General features: G+C 42.1%; 1 protein-coding gene across 7 annotated transcripts in view; it reads right to left on the bottom strand.

Annotated features, from left to right (window-relative positions):
- ERG (ETS transcription factor ERG) overlaps positions 1-16,548 on the bottom strand; it is a 1,195,114-nt gene that overhangs the window by 36,890 nt on the left and 1,141,676 nt on the right. For all 7 annotated transcript variants that reach the window (XM_069636074.1, XM_069636076.1, XM_069636075.1 and 4 more), the window contains 2 exons: positions 16,321-16,383; positions 2,299-2,355 (listed from right to left, as the gene is read on the bottom strand). In XM_069636074.1, the coding sequence (XP_069492175.1) occupies positions 2,299-2,355; positions 16,321-16,383 (120 nt within the window). The remainder of the gene's footprint in view (positions 1-2,298; positions 2,356-16,320; positions 16,384-16,548) is intronic.

The raw sequence follows: 16,548 nt of genomic DNA, 5'->3' as shown, positions 1-16,548 counted from the left end.
CCTGATATCTTGAACTTTTTTTTTGTTTGATGCCTTAGTTATGTCTCAGCATGTGCTCCAAAATATGTCATTCCTCATGGTTCTGGGAGATTTAAAGCCTATCTCCATGCTTACTTCATGCTACTACCCTTATTGCCTTTGCCATTGCACTTTAGCCCTTCCTGTTTGTGTTCTTCATTTTCTTTCCTTCAGAACTTCACCCTCTGCCTTTCCTTCTCAGCACTTCTGATCTGAATGTTCCGAGGCTGTAAATGACTGGAATCGGTACGACCTTGTTACATCGCCAGTATAATTTTCTATGAGTTATTTGCCGATCATTTTTCAATGAAAAAGCTCACCGTAAAAAATGTAGGGTGTGGTGCGTAATGGGATGTAAGGGATAGGGTGTGGAATAGGGAGTAAATAATGGGAGAGGGGGAACTTTGCGAGGACCCCCCCATATATAGTAAAAAACGTTTTATTTTTCTACAAAGAATTTCACCAAAATAACTCAACAAAAAAAATAACTGATGAGGTAACAACATAGATCCAGCAGAGTCACCCCAACCCCATTTCAATTGTTTTGTTCCCCCTAACTTTGGGGAGCCTCAAAGCAAATATAATGCTCCATATTCATTAAAAATCATCAATAAATAAATCATGTCAATACTTTGCTGAAGATTTCTTCTGCTAACTTCATGCCATAAAAGCAATACCTAGCACAGATTCAAGCTGGGGCTGGAATTTATTTGAGGGCTTTCCTTCCAACAGTTGTTTTCTAAAGTTAGGGATTCACCGTAAGCGTGTATCTTGTTTTGAGATCGTGGCATGTCCATGAATTAAACGCAAGCAAACTGAAATTGGTGTCTGACCTGATGAGAACTTTCCGATCTAAGCAGCAATAAGCTGTAGTCTTTTGAACATGGTGTTTAAACATTTAATTTTGTATTTCACAATCACTAGGCATTACTTGAATGAAAACACCATGTTGCTATTTCCTTTTTGTTTGCAAACAAAATGCAACCACTCTCTTCAGCAATGGACCGCATTGTCTTATCACTCCTCCTCCTTTCTTACCTAGCCTATGCATTTCTCCTGTTATCCAGCATGTGTACCTTTGCATTCACCATGCATTCTTTGTCCTGGTTCATCCATTCCAAGTTGTGTGCCACTATCCTTAATCAACTCTGCCCCTCGCTTCCCCCATTCTAAATTGCATCACCAGGCTTGCGCCTGCTTTGTGTTCATCAGTCTGATGGCAGATGTTGTGCATAGCTCCGAGCATCGATAAAAGGCTGCGGCGCCGTTAAACCCTTAACGCCCGATTCACACTTTAACGCCTGCTTTTTTCAGGCGTTAAAGTCCAACCCGCTAAGGGACCTTGGTGCTAATTACGGCACCGTAAGTTACGGTGCCGTAATTAGCGCCTTCCCTATTCCCTTTGAGCCCTATGGGCCAAAAATGGGAATGGGGAAGGGGCCATGGAGAATGGGGATTTACCGGCCCGCCAACCTTGGAATGGGGCGGTAAATCCGCCATCCACCATGGCGGAATCCGGCATGGACCATGGTGCTAATAGCCCATGGTCCAACGCCAGGGTTGTAATGAGGCCCCTTGTCTTTTTCATGCCTGTGCAACCCTCTTTCTTCTTGTTCTTCTACCTTCTTCTCTCTACTTCTTCTCCTTCTCATTCCTTGTTTTTATAGCACAAACCTAGCTTGTGAGCACCGGGAAACTCTACAGTTCATTTTACAACGTATCCTACCTTCTCAGTCTCTTGGGACGTTACTTTGGTGTAATATGGGCATAAGGGACCACATCATCCTACACACTACAGTTTCAGCTAAGTGATTATTGGGTGTGTGCTTCTTGTGGTTGGGCGGTATGAAGAATCCATTTTATCAGAAGTGGCACTGACCTATTGATGGGTTTTTCGTATTTCAAGATCGCCTGCAAAAGAGTTCTTCTCAACACTGACACACTTTTACAATCTCAAGTAGTTTCAAGAATTGTTGTGTAAATACAGAAGCTATAATGTTAGCGGAGCGTCTGGTGAGCACTCAACTTTCAACCTCGTTGCTTAAGGGATCAGTTCTAAACAAAGTTGTTTTTAACCCTCCATTATACAGAAGGTTGGGTTATTATGTCTAAACATCACCCAACTTTGAAAACACGAATATTCTTCATCAAATGAGACTGTACACACATCTATAGAAATGTCCAAGTGTATCAGAAATGCAATCTACATTTTATTATACTTTTTAAAAGTCCTTTGTAAAGAAAGTTTAACATGGTCTTAACATAAAGGCTGATCATTACCTAGCTGTGGCCGCGGGTCTTCTGTTTTGGGCACTGTCGATGAGGAGGGCGGGTTTGCTGTATTTATAAAAAACGATAATGTACAGTCAGTTTTCAAACACAATTACAAATAGACTGAACACATTTCAGAGAAGCTTTGACTAGCTGTGCTTCATTGCAAAATACTTCTTAGCAAACTATCTCAAAAAATGTATTCTTTCATACATCTTTTGTAACCCGCTCAAAAACCGGGAACCGTCTCTAAGCACGGGACCAGGATTCAAAACTTCGAAGACAAACACGCCTCCCCTGAGCTATCCTCCGGACCCTATCTCCATAGATCAGAAACACAATCAAAATACTACATTTGTTCTATGGTTTGGCAGCGCCTAACATGATTAGGGTTAAAAATATAGTTGCTTTACAAGGCATCAAATTATACTTCAGATCTCAAAAATATTCAAAGTTCCAACACAAGTATTGGTTTTGTAACAGGCTGTATCATTTTTCTTCTACATTTGACAGCTGCAAAAGTAATTTATAGCTTGGCAAATCTTTATTTTAGCACACCATAGACAGGCAGAGTTCCCATATATATGGAACCTTTCACTGTGGAAAACAATTGTAAGAGAATGTAGCAAACGCAAGTACACAGGCGGTCACTGTTGAGCCCTGTATCCATCAAAAAGTACAAAGAAAACACTGCTTGCATTAAGACCTTACAATACACAAGTAAACATTGCGAAACAAAAGAGACACATGTTATCACTACTGCAAAGGGTAACAGGTAAGAGAGTAAAGATACTATAGATTAATTGAGGAAAAACCTCTAATGAAAACATTGGTTCTGTCACTATAAAGATGATTAACACAACTGTACAATTTCAATAATAGCTGTCTTCCCTTTGGTGTTGTCTTGAGCAGAGAAAGAGTTTGACACCGTATTAGTTCAATTTTAATATCACACAAAAAACACGCTTTTATACCTTGTATTGGACTAACTAAAAATATTATGCTGAGATGGAAGTTGCATTACCTTTTGAAGTCCCAGCGATCTCTTCATCGGGTGGTGGTCACACAATACAAATGAGCATATAGAGAAACTTGCAAACAGTGCTGGACATCACTTTTGCTGGCTTTTAAAAGTGATGTCCATCTCTGTGTGAGATTTTCTTTGTTTTCTGATTTGTCATGTGACACCATACGATGAAAAGGTCTCTGAGACTTTGAAAGCTAATGGAACAACCATCTCAGCTTCATGTTTTCATTTAGTCCAATACAAGAAATCAACAATTGGGTTTTTGTTTGGTGTTGTTTTGAGAAAGACAGATGAAAAGATTGCTATAAAACTCACACCTATGGCACCGAGAAACTTAATGTGAAGGGCACTAGGGTCAGACTTGGAACTCAGGCATCTCAGAGCATTCATTAATAAGCAGGACTTGGCAAACCTGGGGTTGGAGTTTTCAAGGGCAGCGGTGATGTAAGGAGATGCAACGCAAAATGGTCTTACACCGCTTAACGTTTGGCATTTTGGTGGCCTCCTGTTGCTGAGGTTGTAGGAAAACCACTGTGAGATGGTTTTGAGAAATCACAGGAGACAAACAAGGTGAAAAAGGGACAACGCGGTTGCAAAAGGGAAATGCATATATAAAAGGGCTGAAAAGGTGACCCTGGAAATTGGAATCCACTAAGATTTGTGTCAATATGGGAGATCAAGTAAAAACCGAATATATTTCGGAAGTGTCTGGAAGGATGCAACATATTTCATGAAATCCAACAAGGGCCTGTGAAGAATATGTCAAGTAAATCTGATCGGGAGGCTTTCTTTGAAAATAGAATAAGATTTCCTGGCAAAAACAAAGACTTCCTGAGACTACTGTCCAAATTAACACAAAACAATGCAGCTGGTCTGGCCTACCTTGACTTCAGCAACTGTCCAAATTAACACAAAACAATGCAGCTGGTCTGGCCTACATTGACTTCAGCAAAGACTTCCTGAGACTACTGTCCAAATTAACACAAAACAATGCAGCTGGTCTGGCCTACCTTGACTTCAGCAAAGACTTCCTGAGACTACTGTCCAAATTAACACAAAACAATGCAGCTGGTCTGGCCTACCTTGACTTCAGCAAAGACTTCCTGAGACTACTGTCCAAATTAACACAAAACAATGCAGCTGGTCTGGCCTACCTTGACTTCAGCAAAGACTTCCTGAGACTACTGTCCAAATTAACACAAAACAATGCAGCTGGTCTGGCCTACCTTGACTTCAGCAAAGACTTCCTGAGACTACTGTCCAAATTAACACAAAACAATGCAGCTGGTCTGGCCTACCTTGACTTCAGCAAAGACTTCCTGAGACTACTGTCCAAATTAACACAAAACAATGCAGCTGGTCTGGCCTACCTTGACTTCAGCAAAGACTTCCTGAGACTACTGTCCAAATTAACACAAAACAATGCAGCTGGTCTGGCCTACCTTGACTTCAGCAAAGACTTCCTGAGACTACTGTCCAAATTAACACAAAACAATGCAGCTGGTCTGGCCTACCTTGACTTCAGCAAAGACTTCCTGAGACTACTGTCCAAATTAACACATAACAATGCAGCTGGTCTGGCCTACCTTGACTTCAGCAAAGACTTCCTGAGACTACTGTCCAAATTAACACAGAACAATGCAGCTGGTCTGGCCTACCTTGGCTTCAGCAAAGACTTCCTGAGACTACTGTCCAAATTAACACAGAACAATGCAGCTGGTCTGGCCTACCTTGACTTCAGCAAAGACTTCCTGAGACTACTGTCCAAATTAACACAAAACAATGCAGCTGGTCTGGCCTACCTTGACTTCAGCAAAGACTTCCTGAGACTACTGTCCACATTAACACAAAACAATGCAGCTGGTCTGGCCTACCTTGACTTCAGCAAAGACTTCCTGAGACTACTGTCCAAATTAACACAAAACAATGCAGCTGGTCTGGCCTACCTTGACTTCAGCAAAGACTTCCTGAGACTACTGTCCAAATTAACACAAAACAATGCAGCTGGTCTGGCCTACCTTGACTTCAGCAAAGACTTCCTGAGACTACTGTCCAAATTAACACAAAACAATGCAGCTGGTCTGGCCTACCTTGACTTCAGCAAAGACTTCCTGAGACTACTGTCCAAATTAACACAAAACAATGCAGCTGGTCTGGCCTACCTTGACTTCAGCAAAGACTTCCTGAGACTACTGTCCAAATTAACACAAAACAATGCAGCTGCTCTGGCCTACCTTGACTTCAGCAAAGACTTCCTGAGACTACTGTCCAAATTAACACAAAACAATGCAGCTGGTCTGGCCTACCTTGACTTCAGCAAAGACTTCCTGAGACTACTGTCCAAATTAACACAAAACAATGCAGCTGGTCTGGCCTACCTTGACTTCAGCAAAGACTTCCTGAGACTACTGTCCAAATTAACACAAAACAATGCAGCTGGTCTGGCCTACCTTGACTTCAGCAAAGACTTCCTGAGACTACTGTCCAAATTAACACAAAACAATGCAGCTGGTCTGGCCTACCTTGACTTCAGCAAAGACTTCCTGAGACTACTGTCCAAATTAACACAAAACAATGCAGCTGGTCTGGCCTACCTTGACTTCAGCAAAGACTTCCTGAGACTACTGTCCAAATTAACACAAAACAATGCAGCTGGTCTGGCCTACCTTGACTTCAGCAAAGACTTCCTGAGACTACTGTCCAAATTAACACAAAACAATGCAGCTGGTCTGGCCTACCTTGACTTCAGCAAAGACTTCCTGAGACTACTGTCCAAACTAACACAAAACAATGCAGCTGGTCTGGCCTACCTTGACTTCAGCAAAGACTTCCTGAGACTACTGTCCAAATTAACACAAAACAATGCAGCTGGTCTGGCCTACCTTGACCTCAGCAAAGACTTCCTGAGACTACTGTCCAAATTAACACAAAACAATGCAGCTGGTCTGGCCTACCTTGACTTCAGCAAATACTTCCTGAGACTACTGTCCAGCAATCTTATGCACAAATGCAAGGTTGGAAAGGAAGACACACCAACAATTAGAAAACGGCTGCAATTAGGACTGGACACAATATGTACTTTCCTTCTGCGTGAAGCAATTACAATTATTGGGTTTAAAAGCCTACAGATTTGCAATTGACCGAAAAGTGAATGGTGGAGGGTTGCAGGATGATTGCCATTAGCAAGGTGCCGATGCTAAGAAAGCAATCCCTAACCTGTAAATGGTCTACTTACAGCACTGAATCCTCAACAGACCATTCTGGGGCCTGTAGAAAATTGCTTAAACTCTGCCTACGGCCCAGTGATCAGCGATGGACGTGCAACACACCTGGAAATATCCGTCCCACATGCTGGTGGATTGTTAAAAGCTGGAAGAACAGAGCGGGGGATCTGGCAAACAGGGTTTTCGTTACTTTTGGTCTACAGATACAAATAACCTGCCCCTGATCCTAGTTAATTATTTTTCTGACTACGAACATCTGATGATCCCCCATAAACCCTGGCTGTTATGAAACGCAAGTGGAAAACAATTTGTTTGCTAACAATTCAAGACTGGCAGGTGAAATGTCTGCTCTGGTCACACTGGAATGGGTCTAATATTGTCTGTGTGACAACACATCTGATTTCAAGGTTATTTGGTGCAGCTTGCCTCTCCATATCTATCCTCACTGGTCTCTTTATATTTCCCTACACACTCTCTATGATCCCAATCTCATTTTCTTCTTACTGCACCCAAGTCCTCCTGTTTTCAATCTTTCTTCATACTTATTCCCAAAAACGGGGATACATTACGGCGTCCTTTCTGCTCTTCCTCTTGTTTATCTTCATTCTGCTTTCCTCTTAAAGCTAATCTGATGACATCTTAATTATTGTTGATTGTAATACAGCAATATCATTTCATTCATTGTATTTTATTGTCCAGCGCTTTGATGAAAATCTCTATACAAATTCAATAAATAAATAAATAATACATAATAATTCCTACATCTGTATGACAAAATCAGGGCATACAACCCTCCCTCATTGTTTGAAATGTACAGTCAACTTCCTCTGTGCTTCAACTGATTTCATGCATTGGCCCAATCATGACTGCCTATCTTATATTTCGATTTGTTGTTGTCTACACACTTTCAAGTCTTAACCTAGCCTCATTCAATGGATTGCCTGTTCCAAAAATGTTTAGCTTAGCTAAATGTTAATATAATCTCTCTTCCCGCCCTTTACTTCAAACCATTTCTGTTTAAATGAAAATAATACAACAATACACATGGCATACACTTTGTTAATGCTTCTATTTTTATTGCATCAATTAGTTTTGAAAGAAATGTAGTTTTATTTTTCAAGAATCAATTTATTTTACTTTATGTCAAATTGATATACTTTTTTTAAATAAATCACTTTCTCAACAAACCAATCACTTCCATGAGTGTTTTTCTTTTTATCTTTGAAAAATGCTAAGATTTTAGGGAGATTCTCTCAGCCCTGAATTGAGAAGATTAGGTTTGCTTCCTGAATCTAGCCAAATTGGTTTACCACCAGGTTTCCTTCACTCATCTAAAGTTAGAAGTAGTTGAGTAGTCAAGGTAAGACAGGAATACAGAACACCACTATGCTATTGTGAATAAAGGAATGGTCAAAGTAGGGCTATTAAAAATGTGCTCTATACCTCAATGTTATGAATGACTTGCTCTAGATCATATGTACATAAATTACGTCTGTAAAGTCTCTTTGCACATTTCTTACTTAATATGCAAAAGGTTAGTATTCTGCACAGGGCTGACATGGTTTCTTTGAATATGACTCAAAAGATATCCAAACAGGGATTCCTGGCATTACATCAGAGTCAACAGGAGGCACAGGTCTGTTTTACAAGGGAGTGTAAGGCAGCAACCCTGATTATCTGGCTGTCTCTAACATGTCACTGGTTTAACCCAGGCTTCCAGAAGGTACACAGTCTTTTCTGGGAGAACAGCCAGATGGATCAAGTTCATTTAGTTGGCAGTCCTCTCCAGGCTGGTTCTTCTGCCTCTTTGTGTTTTGTCTGCACAGGGACTAGCCAGCAAAGCCTTCTGTGAGAAGGGAGATCCCTCAAAACCTGTGTCTCATCTGTCCTGCTAGATCAAGGAAAGAAAGAACCACCAGTAGTCTCTCTCTTGTCAACAGAAGTCCAATGTCTGTAGATTCGGAAACAGTTCTGGCATTGAAACATTTATTGGAAGGTTTCAACAATCAGGATATCCTGCCCATAATTCCTCCTGGCTTGGCATCTCATACTATGCTTCTCAAAGTGTTCTTATGTTCAACAAAGTAAGTATGCAGACTATTAGTGTATATTTGAGCTTGGGGTCTTAGTGGGAAGAACATCTGCCAAATACAAGGGTGCATTCATTCAGAGTTTTGGGGGGCAACCTGTTACTGAGAGGCTGCCCCCTTCAAATGCTGTGTGTTTCTTCCAATGCTTTCTCTCTGATGGGGATTAAGACTCGGAATGTAAGATGCCATTCACAAACAGGCGGTGTCTTGCTCTGTCAATGGTAACCCCACTCCTCCAAGGGAAGAAGTAGCCTTGATATTTTATGGCAATGCCAATAGCTCACCCAATAGCTGGAGAGCAGCAACATTCATTTTTTTTCGGACTTCTTCGAGGGTTTTTCCTCTGGGTGTGGATTCAAGATTTTGATCATTCACCATTCACAAACAGACAATATCTTATTCTGGCAATTGTCACCTTTACTTTCTAAGGCGGCACGAGCCATGACAAAACATGAGAACATAGATAGACCATTTAAAAATGTTGTTCTACAGTTGACATGTAGCCCCAGAAAAAAACAATTTTCAAACAAATAGGTGTGCATTTAAAACAAAAATATTGTAATAGTGCAACCGTTTCTCACAAGGTGCATATTTATATCGATACACAACTGTCTTTAGTTGACAAACGTCCTTTTTTTAGAAACAAACATTAAAGTAATATTTTCAAAGTTAGAATTACACTAATTTCATGGCTTGTTAATGCCATTTCTTTAATCAGTATTTAAACTGCAGATATGCTGAATGTGTTACTGCTATCCCAAAAAAGCCCAAATCCTTAATGATAAAACTTTGTGCTGTAGTAATTTTACTGATGGTGTTATCCATCTCAAATGATTCTCTTCAAAAAGTGGCATGGTTCTATTGACCTCTCACCTACAGTATAGCCATAATGCCATCACCTGAATTCAATGCAGCTTGAAGCTATGTATAAAAGAAACCATCATTGGAAGCATGTAAGATTAGTGTGCAATATATCATGGAACTTGCCATGATCAAAGGCTCTAATTGAGTTGATTCATTGTCAGGTCTTAAAATCCTACACAAATGTGCGTATATCATTGAGAATGATCCTTGTCCATAACATGGTCATGATTCTGACAGGTTTTTCAACAAGTGTAGAAGCATCAATTGTGATCCAAAAAAATATAGACTAATCGAATGATATTGTTCTGGCGGAAATTCAAAGGAATAAGTACAACAATCTTTCTTCGAAGCATCTTTAGGAGAGTGTCTCAACTAAACTAAATCAAAATCCATTTCATGTGCCGGTCACCATATGATATATTAGGGAAGATTGATTTCATTATTTTAAATTGTTATTTACCAAATGCAAAATTCTTTGTTATTGGAATAATTAAAACATGTAGACAGTTTAAACTTTCAAAAATATTGTTTTAATGTTACTAAAAATAGGTTTTCATGTAAAGTAAAATAATTTGTAAATATGTATAGATCTGTACCTTGTGATGAAACGTTGAACTATTACAAATATGTTGTTTTCAAAATATAATGAGCCGTTTACAAAATAAAACATTCTGGAATGAGTTGTCCCGTTGCAAGTGCAACACAGCTCATCATGGGAAGCGTGGAACAACATTTCTAAATACTTAATTTTATGTTGACCTAGTTGGCGTGTGCACCACTAATTGAAATTAATTAATATGTATCTTTAAGTTATCTCTTTTGAATGACGTGTTGTCCATCACTGAATCATTCACATATATAACCCAGTCACTCTCTTGAAGCACACAATGTTAGAATCTTGGGCCCGGTAGCAGATATACATAGGGGCTCCCTGTTAAGGCAACTATGGGGAACTATGGCTGTACACCAATGTAATTCATGAGAGCGGAGCAAGAAGACTCGGTATGGGAAGGTAATTTCCTTCCTCCAAAAGCCAGCAAAACTGTCGGGAAAACATACAATAAAAATAAATAGAAATGCAGAAGGGTCCTTACACCATAGACACAGATAAGGACGTTTAACCCCACAAAGGGGAAATTGACAGACTCTTCATTTGCTAATACAACACGTTTTTCTGCCAAAATCCAAATACTGATTTCATTCCTTTCCATTTCCATTTGCTTTACTTGACACGTTTTCTCAGGGTGTTGAGATGTGAGGACATTCATACCTTTGATGTTGGTTGTCCAGATTATACCACCTCTGGCGACCCTCCTGGTTGCCTCACACTGGGACTTGAGACAGAGACTAGACTCCACCCACCAAAATCATAAAGTTCTCCTTTTAGGGGTGGGGGAGCAAAAACACATGACATATATGTGTCACCTCCTTGTGAACTAATACTTGAATTACTTGAGCTGGATCTTCGTAAGTTCCGGAATCTTCTCAAGACTTTCCTCTTCTCTCTGGTGCCTGGTCCCTTATGAGTTTCCATCTGGGCCCAGCCCTCCTTGACCAGTCTCCCCCAGCATCCCTACCAGCACTTGCCTTTGGGCACCCTTCCCGGACTAGCCTGAGTCTGGTCCACACCACCCACTGCACTTGCACTCCCTCTCCCTCTTTCCCCTGGCACTTGCCCGGTGGCCCCCCTTGCACTTGTTCATTCCCCCTGGGCTACCACTCCTGCACTTCACCCACCCTTTTCAAGTCCTTTCCTCCTATTGCCACCCTCCCCTGCACTTCCTTGTTCTTTGCACTTGCACAGTAAGAGTGTCACAAGCCCTAGTACGACTGTTACTGCTGATATGTTTCCTTTCCCTCTCCCCCACCCCCTATTATGTCTTGTGGTGCATGGAACACTTGTGTATAGGTGCCATACAAATGTCCAATACATAAAAATACAATAAATACACATTGTTATTAAAGCTAATGCAAAGGAGATGTAAATGAATATTGCCTTTTAGTGACCAAAGATAAAGGCACTTGAAAAAAGGAGACGTTCCAACTTATTCTTGGGATAGCTCAGTGGTCAGTGACAGTGAGAACTTAATGTAACAACATATTTGTAAATTATTTGTAGGAGGGCACCCCCAGCTGTATCATAACATTTCATGACATCAAATGTAGAAGAGAGTCCACACTATTAAATATAGAGGATAATACAAAATCCACATATCTCGACTAAGAAAATGTAGTCATGTTCTTAGAGTGCAATGTTCTGAAAAATAAATAAAAAATGTATATGACACACTGAATTGCAATATGGTGAAGATGGAGTTTGTACTAATCAGTGGAATTCTTTACATTCAACATGGAGAAAATCACTTTGGCAACACATTGAACACGTTGTATTGAAAAAAGCCATTGGATTCATTTAAAAAGTGGCCTTAGTAATATGTATTTGCAATGCAAACTGTTTTAATATGAGGTGCATGCAAAAATAGAAGAGTGTTGTGCCATGGAGGAGCAACACTTTTCTTAAAAGCACCACATTCTGTTAAAGAAAGAATGTAGCATCGTGGCATCAGAACCTCCACTTTTGCATATGCCTGATTTACAACCTGAATATCGCCCTAGCAACCATCAGTAATACAGAGCAGACCCAGCAAGGGGATTCCCCTTGCAAAGCCCTGGTCTTGCATGTAAAAAAAAAAGGAATTCAAATATAGCACGTGTGAGGTGTCATTAACATCTTCTGAACACATTTCTCTTGTATAATCAAGGCATTTCCAAGGCGGCAGTACCACTTTTCTGCTTTACTAAAGGCTTAAAGACAGTTTTGTAAATCAGAAAAGTAGCAGGCTTTTTAGAAATCCTCATAGTGACTAGAGCTGGGAGAACCAGGGAGTTCATGGGAACGGCTGAGCCAGGGCTAACTCTAAGGGTCTGGCCTAGCTCGTAGGGCCAAATAGGAGCCAAGCCAGGGAACTGGCTGTGCAAAACTGGGCAGGCGTCTTGGTCAGGGGATCGGGGGAAATAAAAGGGTCAAAAGGTTTTGCGGAGCAACAAAAAGAGTGAATGGGACAAGAAAATAGGCTAAAGGTGTTGAGGTGCAACAAAGGGAGGTGGATGCAGGAAAATGAGCTAAACGGAACTGGCGGCAATAAAAGGCGCTAAAGAGTTGGGGCACCATGAAGAACAGCTTAAGGTGCCAGGGGCATCAAAGGGGGCTAAAGGGGCTGTGAGTAACAAAAAGGGCTAATGGGGCAGGAAAAGGGGCTACAATTGGCTGGGGTGAAGCACGTACCTAAATGGGACAAAGACCAGCAGCTAAACATGACTGTGGGACAATATTAGGGTATAGAGGTGTTGGTGCAGGAAAAGGGGCTAAATAGGAGTGGGGCAACAAAAGGGGATTGAGCAATGAAAGGAACTAACAAGACTAGGGGCATCAATAGAGGATGGGGGCAACAAAACGGGCTAAAGGGGGCTGGGAGAAATATAAGAGACTAACGGAGCAAGAAAGGGGGCTAAAGGGACTGAGGCAAGACAAAGGCTAAAGGGGGCACGAAAAGGGTCTAAAGGGTTTCAGGGCCAACACAAGGGGATACATGAAACTGAGAGCAGCTAAAGGGGTTGGGCCAGCAAAGGGGGCTAAAGATGACAGGGCAAGAAAACAAGCTAGTGAGTAACAAAGGGGCTTTTTAAATGTTCTGCTGCCACTTTACAGCATCACCACCTGGACGTGTTACTCCTGGCCTGCCCCAGCTATTCAATCAGTGGCTGGGGTGGGGCAAAATTAAAAGACGTGCTCCTGGTGTGCAGCACTTACAGGAGCGTTTCTGTCTGACTTACGGTCCGGCCACCTGACTTCCTGTCCTGCACCAGCCAATAAATGAGTGACTGGGCGGGACCGGAAGTCAGGCGGAGTCGGAACGGAAGTCAGGCAAAAACACTCCTGTAAGTGCTTCCGGCACTCTAGGAAAGTGCATTTTTTGTTGTTGTTGCAGAGGGTTGGGGACAGACAGTCGAGCTCATGCCCAGATGCTCCTTTGCGCAGGCACTGACCCAAGAAGAGGGTTAAGCCCGAGCTGTTGGTGGGGCTCAGGCCTGGCAGGGCTCACCCAGCTCTAATAGTGACACTGCTGCCCAAGCTGATCCCACAATGATAGACTTTATCAGCTTCTGCTGCTGGAAGGCATGACAACTTTCCTCCAATCCTTCCACCCACCTCAAAGGGATGGTGTTGGAAAAGGGAGGGGAGATTGATTGCTTTACACACTACTTTTCAACCTGCGATCACAATCTGGCTGTCAGTCAAAGGAAAGTCTGAAAAGCACCTGTCTGCACTCCACTTTCTTATGCGCCTGACCAGGAATAAGGCAGGTCTGATATAATGGAAAGTGGGCGCGCCCAGTGCGCAACCCTTTGTGAACAAGGAATGCGCTCTGGGATGTACGGGTGAACTAAACTTCTTGCAGCGTGAGATCTGCATATGCAGCTCGTGATGTGACTGCTGCCCCCGTGTAAAGTCGAATGCTTGGAACCACTGGCTTAGGAATTTGCGGCACACAAGTATAGAAAGGAATGTGAAAGTGTAAACACAAAGAAAAAACTGTTTCTTGTGCATTGGCAAAGTGGAGGACTCTGAGGGACCAGAAGGAAGAAACGATAGCTTTATATGCAAAGCATAATTCAGAAGGCAAAAAAAGCAAGAAATTAATTATTCAAAGAAATTGGTATTAGCACAAGGTAGTGGTTTGAAATATTAACAGCATTCCTCATAGCGTTTTTACCATGTATATGGTGAAGCCAGTTGCCTGGATATACAGCTGTGTAGGCACCTATTGGGCATGCCATGAAAGCTGTTATAAAATCTGTAATCACATATGTGTCATTGGACTTATATGAAATTGCTTAAAGTCTTCTGTGCAGTGTAGAGGCACATGTTTCCATATAAACACTGACATGTGTCTTTCCACATTCTGACATTCCCTCAGCCATGAGTGGGAAGAGAAACGAATACATCCTCACTATGTGTTTTGGAAATGATAATATCATATGAGGAACATGTGAACTGGGTGCAAGCTTAAAAGATCTTGACTTTCTGTAGGGAAAATGATGACTGTGATCATTTTGGTAAATAAACATCTGGAACGTGAAGACCTACTTGTCTATGTAGACAATGCTTTGACGTCGGATCTTATCTTGCCCTCCCTAGACTCCCAAGTCACACCTCACTGATGATACTCGATTTGCTGAAACATGTCTTGTGGTCTCGTGCAGAAAGGGTTCAAACTGCACTGCCCTTTATGTATTGGGTCAAAATCTGACTTACATGTGTTTTTTCACTTTTCTGTTCTGGCGTTTTTTTACTGATGCTGATTTTTTTGAAGTAATTTTCTATGAAAAAATGACTGAAAAAACTCATCGAAATATATGTATAGCGGGTAAGGAGTTGAAATGGGTGTGGATGGGGTTGGGGTAGGGATAGGAGTATGGGGAAAGGGGCACGTGGGAACCCCCCAACAACAACAAATTATTTCAGTCAAAATAACTTCGAAAAAATGTGCGTCGATAAAGGAACATGGAACCGTTGTGTCATAGCAGACTGTAAAATGGTGGTTTGGAGGTTTCTTCAGCGCAATGCCAGGCTGTCACTAGCCAGGGATTCATGAAAGAGTAATATGAGGAGGTTGGGTGTTGGTAGTGAAGCATGAAGAGTGCCAAAGAAGGGAACTAAATGGCTGATAAAAAAAAAAAAAAAAATAAACAATCAAAGCCAGTTGTGGTTCGCTGGGTGTCTCCCGTGCACGTGTGTGTGATAAAGATACTGGGCCTCATTACAAGTTTGCTGATCCGGTAACAACGGTGCCAGTAAGGTACTGGCACCGTTGCTACCGGTCCAGCAAACTAGGATTTCTGCGAGCGGATGCCTTTCCGCCCGCCAGGTCTGCCCTGGTGGCCGGACCAGCACCCGCGAGCAGAAATTGATGGATGCACCGGCACCATTCACGAATGGTGCCGGTGCATCCTGCCTCCCCATTCCCATTGATTCCAATGGGACTCAAATGGGAATGAGGAGTAATAATTACCGGCACCTGGCAATGGGGATTTACCGGGTCCGCCGGGGCTGTAAGGCCCGGTAAGTCCCCATTGCCAGGTGCCCGTAAATTCATGACTCCGGCGGCAGCCATGCCGGTATTTACCAGCACGGCTCCCACCACAGTCATAATGACCCTCACTGTGTTCCACAAAACGAAGGTACCACTCACACAACCAAAAACACAGGAAGTGGGTGGCAACAAATCATAGCAACACAGGTATCTTCCTGAGTGAACAAAACCATACAGGCACCAGACTGGAACCCTACGCACTTGTCAAGGTGATAACCCATTTGTGAAAATCAAATCCAAACTAATTTATAACCAGGTGTGTAGCTGCTGCGGATGGTTGTGTGAAGGAGGAACCTTTGCCCAAGGTACCCAAAAGATAATGTAGTACAAGAAGTGACACAACCACACTGCACAATTACATATTTCAATGTATAATCAGTTTGATATGATGAATACCCCCTATCTTCCAGGACAGCACTGTGATCAGTGGGCACCCGAAATAACGGTTAGAGGAAAGGCTGGGGCTAGGTGGAGATGTAGCAGCAAAAGTGGAGGAGGGGCCGGAGAGCAGCGGGAAGGATCAGGGACCAAGAGGAGAAAGGGAGGAGCGGAGGCCCGGGATTCGGCTACAAGCCTATTCTCTCAAAGATGGGCCACAAAAAGTAAACCTGCAACGACATGACCCTGAACCACAGAAATGGGCAGGTAGATTAATAACATAAGAGCTTCACCTTTCGGCTGCGGTGTAGGGTGACTTGTCCATGCTGACCTCCGTGATGGCTCGTAAGGCATATCTGGGCGGAAAAATAAATCTGGTTAAAACATTATCAGCCAATTTACGATAGCGATTGATGGAAAGTGATCCTACACATTTGCATTATTTTCACCCTATCAGAGCCCGCAGTTAGGACAGAAAGAGATCTTTGAAAAGCCCCCCCCCACGCTATACCAAAGTTATT

The sequence above is a fragment of the Ambystoma mexicanum genome, chromosome 7p, assembly GCF_040938575.1.
Source record: "Ambystoma mexicanum isolate Mex_15411 chromosome 7p, UKY_AmexF1_1, whole genome shotgun sequence".
NCBI classification, from domain to species: Eukaryota; Metazoa; Chordata; class Amphibia; order Caudata; family Ambystomatidae; genus Ambystoma; species Ambystoma mexicanum.
This window is presented reverse-complemented; position numbering and strand designations above follow the sequence as displayed.